Source organism: Protomyctophum parallelum, assembly GCF_964188405.1.
Source record: "Protomyctophum parallelum genome assembly, chromosome: 5".
NCBI lineage: Eukaryota > Metazoa > Chordata > Actinopteri > Myctophiformes > Myctophidae > Protomyctophum > Protomyctophum parallelum.
In genome coordinates, this window is record NC_139702.1 from 20,480,014 (window position 1) to 20,492,304 (window position 12,291).

General features: G+C 42.3%; 1 protein-coding gene across 3 annotated transcripts in view; it reads left to right on the plus strand.

Annotated features, from left to right (window-relative positions):
- krt222 (keratin 222) overlaps nt 1-11,814 on the plus strand; it is a 23,462-nt gene extending 11,648 nt beyond the window's left edge. For all 3 annotated transcript variants that reach the window (XM_083765445.1, XM_083765444.1, XM_083765446.1), the window contains exons 7-11: nt 3,028-3,153; nt 6,378-6,598; nt 8,883-9,205; nt 9,384-9,486; nt 10,718-11,814. In XM_083765445.1, coding sequence (XP_083621571.1) covers nt 3,028-3,153; nt 6,378-6,598; nt 8,883-9,205; nt 9,384-9,486; nt 10,718-10,931 — 987 coding nt within the window. In that variant the 3' untranslated portion in view covers nt 10,932-11,814. The remainder of the gene's footprint in view (nt 1-3,027; nt 3,154-6,377; nt 6,599-8,882; nt 9,206-9,383; nt 9,487-10,717) is intronic.
- Nucleotides 11,815-12,291: the final 477 nt, after the last annotated feature.

Genomic DNA, 12,291 nt, shown 5'->3' on the forward strand with positions numbered 1-12,291 from the left:
ATTCTGTACCCCATGGGGGGTTGTTATTGTATATATATCTCGCTTATGGTTAATGATGGTTGTATAATTGTGCCGAGCAGGGAGAAAAATGTAGCAGAGCCGAACGCCAAGATAAAATGTTATATAATAAATATTTGTTCACTCTATTTGAATACAATTTTTAACCAAGAAACATTATTATTATTATTATTATTATTATTATTATTATTATTATTAAACCACCAACAATCTAAGAAAGATAAATAGAAAATTAAATTAAATAAAATGGCATTTAAACATATGTTATAATCTCTGTAGATAAGGGGGTAGATAAGGGGTTCCATCATTTTGAATCTCTCTTGGGTATCGGGTTTTGCATATATCTTATCTAGCAAGCCTGCAATAGAGGATCTCTTGTGAAGGAACATCAAACGACAGGGAGTCTGTGATGTAAGCCGACCCTAACCCATCGAGAGCTTTATAAACAAGCGGAAGGACTTTAAAATCGATTCTGGAAGACATAGTGTTGTGTAGTATAGCTAAGACTGGAGTGATGTGTTTTCTCTCTTTAAAAAAAATGGATTAGCTAGTATAGCTTTCTGAATAAGCTGCGACCTTTCAATGGACTTTTTAGAAAGACTTGCAAAAATTGCATTGCAGTAGTCCAATTTTTATTTGAAACAAAAGCATTACCTTTTCAGCATCTTGCTGACTTAGGAATGGTCAGACTTTATTTATATGTGTCATAAAACTCTAATCAGAGTCTAAAATAACACCTAGTCTATAAGCTTGTTATGCTGGTTTGATCAAGCTTGCCAAGTCTTTTAAAGATCAAAGATCTCATACCGTTTAGCTTTGGGGCCAACTAAGATTTCAGTCTTATCCTCATAATGTATGACTCATCCAGTGATTGCAGTGGGAAAATGAACCAATATTTGATGTTTGTTCTGAAACGAACATCAGAAAACAGAGAAAACTAGAACTGCACTCTGTCGAGTGCATACTTGCTTGTTGCACACTAGTAGGCCATGAATGGCCAACTAGTGCGCAAGCAGAGCGCGCAAGTACTTTCGACCGCTATAAACTCAAATCTCAGTATTTCTGTGAAGGAACGTTTGAAATGAAAAACCTAGTATTATTAAGTATGGTTCAAGTTTCTATCTATATAAGAAATACAGTTTTATCGATTTAGAAATATTCTGGATCCCTTTTTAGTTTTTCAAAGAAAAATAAATCATTGAAAAAAAGGTATATAAACTGAATTAAAATATGTTATCATGTATACAGTATAATTATTTTATTATTTATTGTAAATTGTCAATTGTTTTAAATGTATTTCATATTGGACTATAGTGATATTAATACTAAATCATGATCAGAGTAATAGGTGTCTCTAACTTCAATTTCTGTAATAATACTTTCACATTTGTTAAAATATACATGATCTAAAAAAAAATTGTGATTAATTGTTTAAAGCCTAATATTGACATGAAGGTATTTATACTTCTACCTTTCTCACTATATTGGTCTTCATTGAAATCTCCTATTATCATAATTACAGATTACCACCATCGAAAACCAATTACTGTACACATTATGTAATTTGTAAGTTGATTAGCGGTATACTGTGGTTACTTTGCGCTGTACGCACGCCCCAGCCAACCCGCCACTTTTGATGCGTATGCACCGTCCCAGCAAATTGTGCCTGATACGGCAGTGGTGCCAGATTACATACAGTACATGTATACACGGGAGCATTACCTTTAATCCTCCCAACACTAAAACATATCGTCATTACGTCACCATCGAAAACCAATTACACTCTGGCATTGGGTCCTTTAATCCACATATTTCTTACGTCATCATTGAGAGCTATACATATATACTATGTATATCATATATGTATATGTAATTTGTAAGTTGATTAGCGGTATACTGTGGTTACTTTGCGCCGTACGCAGTCCCAGCCAACCCGTCACTTTTGATGCGTATGCACCGTCCCAGCAAAATGTGCCTGATACGGCAGTGGTGCCAGATTACATACATGTATACACGGGAGCATTACCTTTAATCCTCCCAACACTAAAACATATCGTCATTAAGTCACCATCGAAAAACCAATTACACTCTGGCATTGAGTCCTTTAATCCACATATTTCTTACGTCATCATTGAGAGCTAGTTATACATATACACACCATGTAATCTGGTCCCAGCATACTCATCAAAAGTGGCGGGTTGGCTGGGACGGTGCATACGAGCCGGGCGAAACTATTACTTGTGTGCTCTGCTTTCGCAAGTAACAAGTAATTTTTTTAAGTCAATTCCTACTGTCGATCAAATTATACTAAGATCCCCTGACCATCAGGGAGACATTCTTTAACTTTAGAAGCACTAGAGAAAAGGCCATGGCATGAGGTCAGTAGTGTTCACCCTGCAATCTGACTGTTAGATTGTGTGCATAGTTGACATTTGGCCTGAGGGTGGTGCTAGAGCCAACGTCATGGGGGATTATGGTTCATTCTCCAGGGAATATGAATGTGCTCAGCAGCAAATTCCATGGCAATCTCCCTATTAGATTTTTGGATATCTTGTGTGCAAATGGAAACTTTGACCTAAGGGTGGCACTAGAGGAAAGGACATGGAGTCACATAAATCAGTATAGGCTTCATCCTCTGGAGCAATATAGACATGGTTTGGTAAATAAAAAGGTGCGTACAGTACTTGAGTAGCCTAAATGTACTTAATAACTTTACACCACTGTTTTGAGATGATGTTTGGGACATTATTGGTGTGTGTGTGTGTGTGTGTGTGTGTGTGTGTGTGTGTGTGTGTGTGTGTGTGTGTGTGTGTGTGTGTGTGTGTGTGTGTGTGTGTGTGCGTGCGTGCGTGCGTGCGTGCGTGCGTGCGTGCGTGCGTGCGTGCGTGCGTGCGTGCTGAGATGGTCAACTACTGTGATAAACGGCGTAGAAGGACAAGTGTGTGTGCGTGAGTGCGTATGTGTATTATTGTGCATTCGCATGTCTAACATCCTATACTCCCACTGCAGGAGGAGGCAGCATGGACTCAGGTGAGTCTCGGAGGAGCTGCCCTCAGGGAGGCCCGGGCAGAGTTAGCTGAGGCCAGGAAACAGTGGCACACCTTGCAGGTGGAGATTGAGACCCTACACGCCTTGGTGAGAACACACATGCACGCACACATGCACAGACGCACGCACGCACGCACACACACACACACACACACACACACACACACACACACACACACACACACACACGCACCCACGCACAAATATCCTAGTTTTCATCATTGTATGTCGTGTTCAATTCATCATTAGTGTGGGCAACCACACTAATCTTGTCTAAATTAGTTACACATGACTTCCAAAATTAGTGGCAGGAGATTCTCCTTTTTTTCTTTTTTACAAAGCGCCATATATCATGAACGCAAGATCCAATAAACCCTAAATTTAAATTGCATCACTCGTGAACAAGACCCAGAGATACTTGAACTCCTTCAAGGAGAAGGAGAAGGAGATCAGCCGGGGAATCTGAGCGGCAGGGACAGTATTGCAGTCACTCTACCGCACTGTTGTGACGAAAAGAGAGTTGAGCCAGAAGGCAAAGCTCTCTGTTTACAGAGCAATCTTCGTTCCTACTCTCACCTATGATCATGTGTGTGGGTCATGACCAAAAGGTTGTGAATACAATCGGCCAAAATGAGTTTTCTTCGACGGGTGGCTGGCATCTCAGATAGGGTGAGAAGTTCAGTCACACGAGAGAGACTCGGAGAACCGCTGCTCCTTCGCCTGGAAATTAGCCAGCTTAGGTGGTTCGGGCATCTGGTTAGGATGCCTCTCGGGTGTCTCCCTAGGGAGGTCCTCGCGCACGTCTCACTGGGAGGAGAACCTGGGGCAGACCAAGGCGCAGGAGGAACCACATCGACTCACTGGCCTTGGAACGTCTCGGAATCCCCCAGGAGGAAGTCACTGGTGTTGCTCTGGAGAGGGAAGTCTGGAGCACTCTGGTGGAGCTGTTGCCCCCGCGACCCGACTACGGATAAGCGGCTGAAGATGGATGGATGTTGTGGGGCCAATAACACTGTTTTCTCCAGAGGATTATATTATTACTTGCGCAAGCACAGCACGCAAGTACTGTGGTCGTGCTCATACGAATGTGCGTATGCTCGGAGGTATATATACTGATGTTGATGGTGACATAATGAAGATATGTTTCAATGTCGGGTTATAATTGGCTGTCGATGGTGACGTAATTAGGAAATGTTTCAGTGTCGGGTGAATTAAAGGTAATGTCTGTATGTACATGTTTAATCTGAAACCTATCTTTATCACTTCACCATCGAAAGCCAGTTATACTCCGGCATTGATACATGTCTTAATTACATCACCATCAACATCAGTATATACAGTGCCTTCGGAAAGTATTCACACCCCTTCACTTTTACCACATTTTGTTTTGTTACAGCCTCATTTCAAAATGGATTAAATTCGTTTTTTTCCTCATCAATCTACACACAATACCCCATAATGATGAAGTGAAAAAAGTTTTTTCAAATATTTTGTTAATTTATAAAAAATAAGAAACTGGAAAAGTACATAAGTATTCACACTCTTGACTTAGTACTAAGTTGAGGCACCTTTGGCAGCTACAGCCTTAATACTTTTTGGGAATGATCCTACAAGCTTGGCACACTTGAATTTGGGGTATTTTCCCCCTTCTGGCTGGGCCACTCAAGGACTTTCACAGAGTTGTCCTAAAACTAATCCTTCGTTATCTTAGCTGTGTGCTTGGGGTTGTTGTCCTGTTGGAAGGTGAATCGTTGACCAAGTCGGAGGTCCTGAGTGCTCTGGAGCAGGTTTTAATCCAGGATGTCTGTACATTGCTCCATTCATCTTTCCCTCTATCCTGACAAGTCTCCCAGTTCCTGCCATTGAAAAACATCCCCACAGCATGATTCTGCCACCACCATGCTTCACCGTAGGGATGGTATTTGCCAGGTGATGAGCGGTGCCTGGTTTCCTCCAGACCGAAGCCTCTCCTCAATAAAAGGCACATGACAGCCGGGCATCACAACGCGCATGGAGTTTGCCAAAAGGCACCTAAACGACTCTCAGACCATTATTAACAAGATTCTTTGGTCTGATTAAACAAAAATAGAGCTTTTTGGCCTGAATGCCAAGCGTTACGTCTGGAGGAAACCAGGCACCGCTCATCACCTGGCAAATACCATCCCTACGGTGAAGCATGGTGTTGGCAGCATCATGCTGTGGGGATGTTTTTCAACGGCAGGAACTGCCTCCAGAGCACTCAGGACCTCCGACTTGGTCAACGATTCACCTTCCAACAGGACAACGACCCCAAGCACATGGCTAAGATAACGAAGGATTGGTTTTAGGACAACTCTGTGAAAGTCCTTGAGTGGCCCAGCCAGAGCCCAGACTTGAACCCCATTGAGAATCTCTGGAAGGACCTGAAAATGTGCAGTGACGCTCCCCGTCTAACCTGACAGAGCTTGAGAGGATCTGCAGAGAAGAAGGGGGAAAATACCCCAAATTCAAGTGTGCCAAGCTTGTAGGATCATTCCCAAAAAGTATTAAGGCTGTAATTGCTGCCAAAGGTGCCTCAACTTAGTACTAAGTCAAGAGTGTGAATACTTATGTACATGTGTTTTTCCAGTTTCTTATCTTTAATAAATTAACAAAATATTTGAAAAAACTTTTTTCACTTCATCATTATGGGGTATTGTGTGTAGATTGATGAGGAAAAAAACGAATTTAATCCATTTTGAAATGAGGCTGTAACAAAACAAAATGTGGTAAAAGTGAAGGGGTGTGAATACTTTCCGAAGGCACTACTGTACCTTCGAGCATACGCATAAAAAAGCCAGCCGACCACAGTATAGTACTTTCAACTTACAACATGTAAGTTACATACATGTATACATTACCTGTTACCCAACCAATATTGAAACATATCGTAATTACTTTCTTAATTAATTTCAATGTTTTACAGAGAGGCTGAGATTTGAATGTTTGTAGCAGTCGACAGTACTTGCGCGCTCTGCTTGCGCACTAGTAGGCCATTTATGGCCTACTTGTGTGCAATGCGCAAGTAGGCACTCGACAGAGTGCAGTTCTAGTTAATATAATATTATTATACTACTTTGTAAGATGGTGTCACATCGTACAACGTAAATAGCTAAAAGATAACAGCTAAAAGATAAAAAAAAGGAAAAGAAATTCACAGCTAAAAGATCACAATGTAATGCACCATGTGGACGCCAGGTTGAGAGTGGTTAACTGTATTTTGATCACTTTTGATCAAGCATTATGCTCACCTGTTTTCATGTTCCTTTGTCACTTGGCCTTTCTCCATCCAGGAGAAAGGCCTAGAGAGCAATCTGCAGAGCACTCAGAGGCAGTACTCCAGCCAGCTGCATGACCTGTCCCAGGTGATCGCCGGCCTGGAGAGCGAGCTGGAGGACGTGAGGGAAGGCCTGGCCACGCAGCGTGAGCGCCACCACCAGCTGCTCGACACCAAAATGAGGCTTGAGCGTGAGATTTCCACCTACCGGCGTCTTCTGGAACGCGAGGAGGGCAGGTGAGGATACTAATCGGCAGAGAAGAGAGTGGAAATATTAACAGCAACCAGCCAGGAAGGAGTGGTTAGAATTGAACGCTGTGGCTCCAGAGTCTGCCAAACGCTACCACGGCTCTCACCATACTTTCTGTATTGGGAAATATGTTCTTGAGTTGAGTAATCTTACCTTCAGGAACTGCATGTAGTAACAATGATAAGATGTTGATATAAAGTTGTTGAATTGTGTTTATAATATAACATACAGTAACATCACAACTGAAGTTGCTAACAACAAAGCATCAGATACAATCCGAATAGTGTTTGCTATAAAATACAAATAACAACATCGACACGCAATCAGGTATAAACCCAAACCTCTAAATGTCCCATTTTAACCCTAATCCCATCCTTGTTGTAAGCCAAAAATATATATAAATATAGCTGCAAGCAGCGATAAGGCGGGACCAAGGAGATAGAGAGAGAGAGACAGAGAGAGTGGACAGAGAGTGTGGAGAGAGAGAGGGTGGAGACAGAGAGAGTGGAGAGAGAGAGACAGAGAGGACAGAGAGTGTGGAGACAGAGAGAGGACAGATAGTGTGGAGACAGAGAGTGGACAGAGAGAGGACAGAGTGTGGAGACAGAGAGAGGACAGAGAGTGTGGAGACAGAGAGAGGACAGAGAGTGTGGAGACAGAGAGAGGACAGAGAGTGTGGAGACAGAGAGGACAGAGAGAGGACAGAGAGTGTGGAGACAGAGAGAGGACAGAGATTGTTGAGACAGAGAGAGGACAGAGTGTGGAGACAGAGAGAGGACAGAGAGTGTGGAGACAGAGAGAGGACAGAGATTGTTGAGACAGAGAGAGGACAGAGTGTGGAGACAGAGAGAGAGGGTGGAGACAGAGAGAGAGAGTGGAGAGAGAGAGAGAGGGGGGTGGAGAGAGAGACAGAGAGAGGGGGGTGGAGAGAGAGAGAGAGAGAAGACAGAATACACTTATTACACTTACACCACTATTGCACTTTTGCACTATTACACTTATTACACTATTACACTTATATTACACTATTACACTACTACACTACTATTACACTATTACACTTATTACACTATTACACTACTATTACACTATTAGACTATTACACTTATTACACTATTACACTACTATTACACTATTACACTATTACACTACTATTAGACTATTACACTTATTACACTATTACACTACTATTACACTATTACACTTATTACACTATTACACTACTATTAGACTATTACACTTATTACACTTATTACACTATTACACTATTACACTATTACACTATTACACTAAATACACTTATTACACTATTAGACTTATTACTCTATTACAGTTACTAGTATCTCTATTATTGTGATAGCAATTTGCACAAATAAGAATCACAGGCTGAGTTGTCACTACCCGGATTTGAACCAGTGACCCTGTGGTCCAAAGGTGAGAGCTCTACCGACTGAGCTAAGCAGACTCTGTCAGTTGACTCATTCTATACAGTAACATGCAGTATAGGTATTAGATCTGCCAACCGTATTTGGAAGACGTATTGGTTGCATGAGAGGTTTCACAAGACAGAATTTCTTTATTGGCTCATAAAAACTTCATTTTTTCACTTAAAAGAAATCTGTTACGATTTTTTGTTCGTATAAGTACAAAGTTCAAGTGTAGACGTTTTTGTCCATTTTGATCAAAGATCCTGGGAGAAGATAGATTTTTAATGGTTTTCATATAATTCAAAATGGCGGGTAATCTAAAGGTCAGAGGTCAAAAGTCAGAATATGGAAGTTGTTCGGCATGAGGAGACACATATGTGTATCAAAGTGTCATTTCCAACGGTCAAACAGTTCATTAGATATGCACATTCAAAGTTTGCATTTTCAACTTAATTTTCAATTTCAGTGCTATAGCGCCACCATTTGGCCAATGGTCATGGGCTTCACATAGTCACCGTTTGGCATGGCCCTCTACCAGATTACCGAGTTTCACGAAAAGCGACTGCACGGTTCAGTCAGAACAGCTATTTTTGGCGGAAGGAGAAGAAGGAGAAGAAAAAAAACTACAAAAACAAGAAGTGACCAAAGTCACTGCGTGTCTTCTTGGTCCCTTAAAAATGTAACCATAAAACGACAATTTGTTTATCAGGCCCAGGAACATGTTCTATTTCTCATTGTGAGTCACATGCTCACACACACACACACACACACACACACACACACACACACACACACACACACACACACACAATCCAGGGTTCACATGGCTGTCCAATGCCTGCAGGTCCATGGGTCATAATGGCAGGGTGATGAGCCTGCAGCCGTGGAGGGGTTCTGTTGTGGTCGAGCCTGCAGCCTGCAGCCTGCAGCCGTGGAGGGGTTCTGTTGTGGTCGAGCCTGCAGCCTGCAGCCTGCAGCCGTGGAGGGGTTCTGTTGTGGTCGAGCCAAGAGAGAATGGGGTGGAGAATGGCTTCAGTGACTCTGCTTTGACCCCAGACGAGCCCAAGTCTGAGCCTTTGCCTGAAATACCTCCACTGAACCCATCAGATGATGGGCTGAAGACAAGATCCATACTTCGTAGACAGCAAAGCCTGGTCATACTCACAGGTACGCATGCACACACACTCACGCACGTGAGCAACTGCGCGCGCGCCGCGCGCGCACACACACACACACACACACACACACACACACACACACACACACACACACACACACACACACACACACACTATTCATTACAGTTGTGTCCAGTCATGATTTGTCTTTTATCTGTGCTGTGCAGAGCCAGAACAAGACTGTGAGCTGCGGATCTCGACAGTGAAAACCCAGGAGATTCTTCAGGGCAATGTGGTACATGAGAGTGCAGAGGGCCATGGTACTGTGGAGTGAGTATTGATCCCCATGTCTTCTTGCAAGCTGAGGCCAACATGTCTGTCTGTCTGTCTGTCTGTCTGTCTGTCTGTCTGTCTGTCTGTCTGTCTGTCTGTGAAATGTTGGTAGTTTCTAAAGTCAGATGTGTAAAACATGTTCTACAGTCAAAACACCCATTCATTACATGGGTTTTTCCTGCATGACTTTTGACTGACTAACAATGACAGAGAGTCAGAGTCATACAGTATACATGCATGCCAGGTCCTCCCTGCCTTGCATGGCGACATGCTGTCCAGGAGACAGACGTGATCTAAAGGTTCAGAAAGGAATTACCTCTGCATGTTTAATAGTACAAGGGATTACCAGTTTATTTGGTTTCACAATTTCCCATAACCAGCCACCATGAAAGCACATGGGAATGTTCGTGTTTTGGGAGCAGTCATTTAATGAGCTTTGTTTGATGTGGAGACACCGGCCCAGTGTAGACGCCTCAGGGCGTGGCGTCTGTCATTGTTGGACCAGACAAGGGTGGAATTCTCACTACACAACACATCCTCAAGTATTGAACCCCCCCCCCCCCACACACACACACACACACACACACACACACACACACATATTGTAGACATGATCAAACCGCTGTTGGGCATGGCTGTGTAAATACTTGCACTTCATAGTCATTAGTCGTGCCACACCATCTCAGTCTACTATTCTCATTTACAGGCTCTGTCAGATTCCAAACTGTCTTCGTGAGCATACATATGCCAGTTTTCTTTTGCGAGACATGTGTGCTTGGGAGGTCCCCTGTGCTTCCGTCTCGCTCATAATTGAAACAGGCATTTGTGTTTAATCTTCATGCAGACCTCATCGGGCAGAAGATCAAATGATTATTTTATCTTGTATCTAATATAGTTATAATGCATGCTACTACTGTAGATCTCCTCTGTGTCTGGATGTAATTATTGATCATGGCTTAAATCTCATCCACAATGACACATCTGTTCTTGGCGCTTACTTCAATATGCAGAACAAAACGCCTGTGGTCTTCGAGACTAGCAGAACCCATAACTCTAACCCAATTACTATCAGTAATTCAGATTAATATCATTGATTTAATCAAAATGTTCAACTAAAGCATCGCTGGTAGGCCTTCTGATCAACTGCCTCCTTAAGCTCAATGAATTTACCATTGTTCTTTTGCTCTGCATCATTAACGATGACTTTATTTCCATGACGTACCACCAGGACAGAGAAGATTGACAAGGTGATTAAACAGTGGGAGGGTTCCTTCTTCAAGGGGAATCCCAAGCTGCGGAGGAAGTCTGTGTCACTGCGCTTCGACCTGCACATGGCTGCAGCAGACGAAGGCTGTGCCCAGACTAAACAGGACAGCCTCCCTGACGTGGAGGTACGTCTGGTCATGAGGAGGTCTCGCAGCATCCCTACCATCACCCAATAACTCTGTCTCCACAATGGAGCTCTTTCCATTGCCACTTGTTGCGGAAACAGCTGCTATTATGTGGGCGACGACTGGCATTTTACCAGCCCTCAAACACAATATTATGAAAGTATAATTTCTTCCTATTGACTTCCTTTGCAAATTGTTCACTACAGCACTTGAGAGTCGTGTGTAGGGTTGCCAACCAACCCTTGAAATAGTCCCTTATATGGAAACTAAGAAAATGTGTCCCTTATTCAACCGATAAGGAACACTCTGTTTCTTATTTTTGGGAATTAATTAATGACACACATCTTGCAAGTTCAAACAGCTCATATAATATAATGCAGGTTGTTAACCACTTAAACCCTCTAGACTTAGTCAACTGGACCTGAGTTGACTCTGTACTTGGACTGATGTTTTCTGTCTACAACTACATTATTTGCCAAATATAGCTGATCTACAAGTGCACAACACAATCTGCTATTTTCAGCTAATGTTCTACCCAGAATATGGATGCTGTGGTTCAAGTGGTTAATATAATATACAAAAACTGTACATATACAGTGAGATTGTATCCTTTTCTGGGTATCACTTAAATTGTCCTTGGAAATAAGGGACGCCCGGGCGACTGTCGTTTATTTGAATTCCAGATAGTTGGCAACCCTAGTCATGTGTAACTGTCTCATTAAGGACTTTTCATTAATCACCCTCATGTTAAGACCTAGACACATCCCACAATATGAATGCTGTAGACAACATAAGTGTACTCATTAAGCTTTTGTGCTGTCATTTATATAGCATTTTAATTGCATTCAGAAAACCAAAACTGTGCACTTCATTGAGAATAACACATCATAACTCACTTTGTGGCCATATTCATATCATCACTCCACAGTGAAGATCACTGTAATCGATGCAATATGAGGTGACATCATGCCACTGTACAAAACATATTAGGCTGCCTACTGCATTCAACAACAGACTAACCAGTGGAGTGCAAAGATAGATCTATATACTAGTATAGATCTATCTCTGCACTCCACTGGTTAGTCTGTGGGAATCCCCATCCCCTATAGATCAATGCAGGGAGAGTATTACAGAGCTGTACGACAGTCTACAACTCTACGTCTACGGTGTGTGAATTAGCAAAGGGTGATTTTCTTTTTTTCCTTTTTCTTTTTGTCAATTCCCTGTCTGTAAATGCTTGCTCTGCAGACTCTCAGAGGAGCCTTAGCACTAAAAAAAAGAAATGATCCTCTGGCAGCATAAACTGATAATGTAGACAAGAAGATGCATTGTCCCCAAAACACTCACTGTGAATTTATTAGCAGTGAGGCTTCTAGCTCCCACTTTTGTGTCTGACTTTGACCAGAAGAGG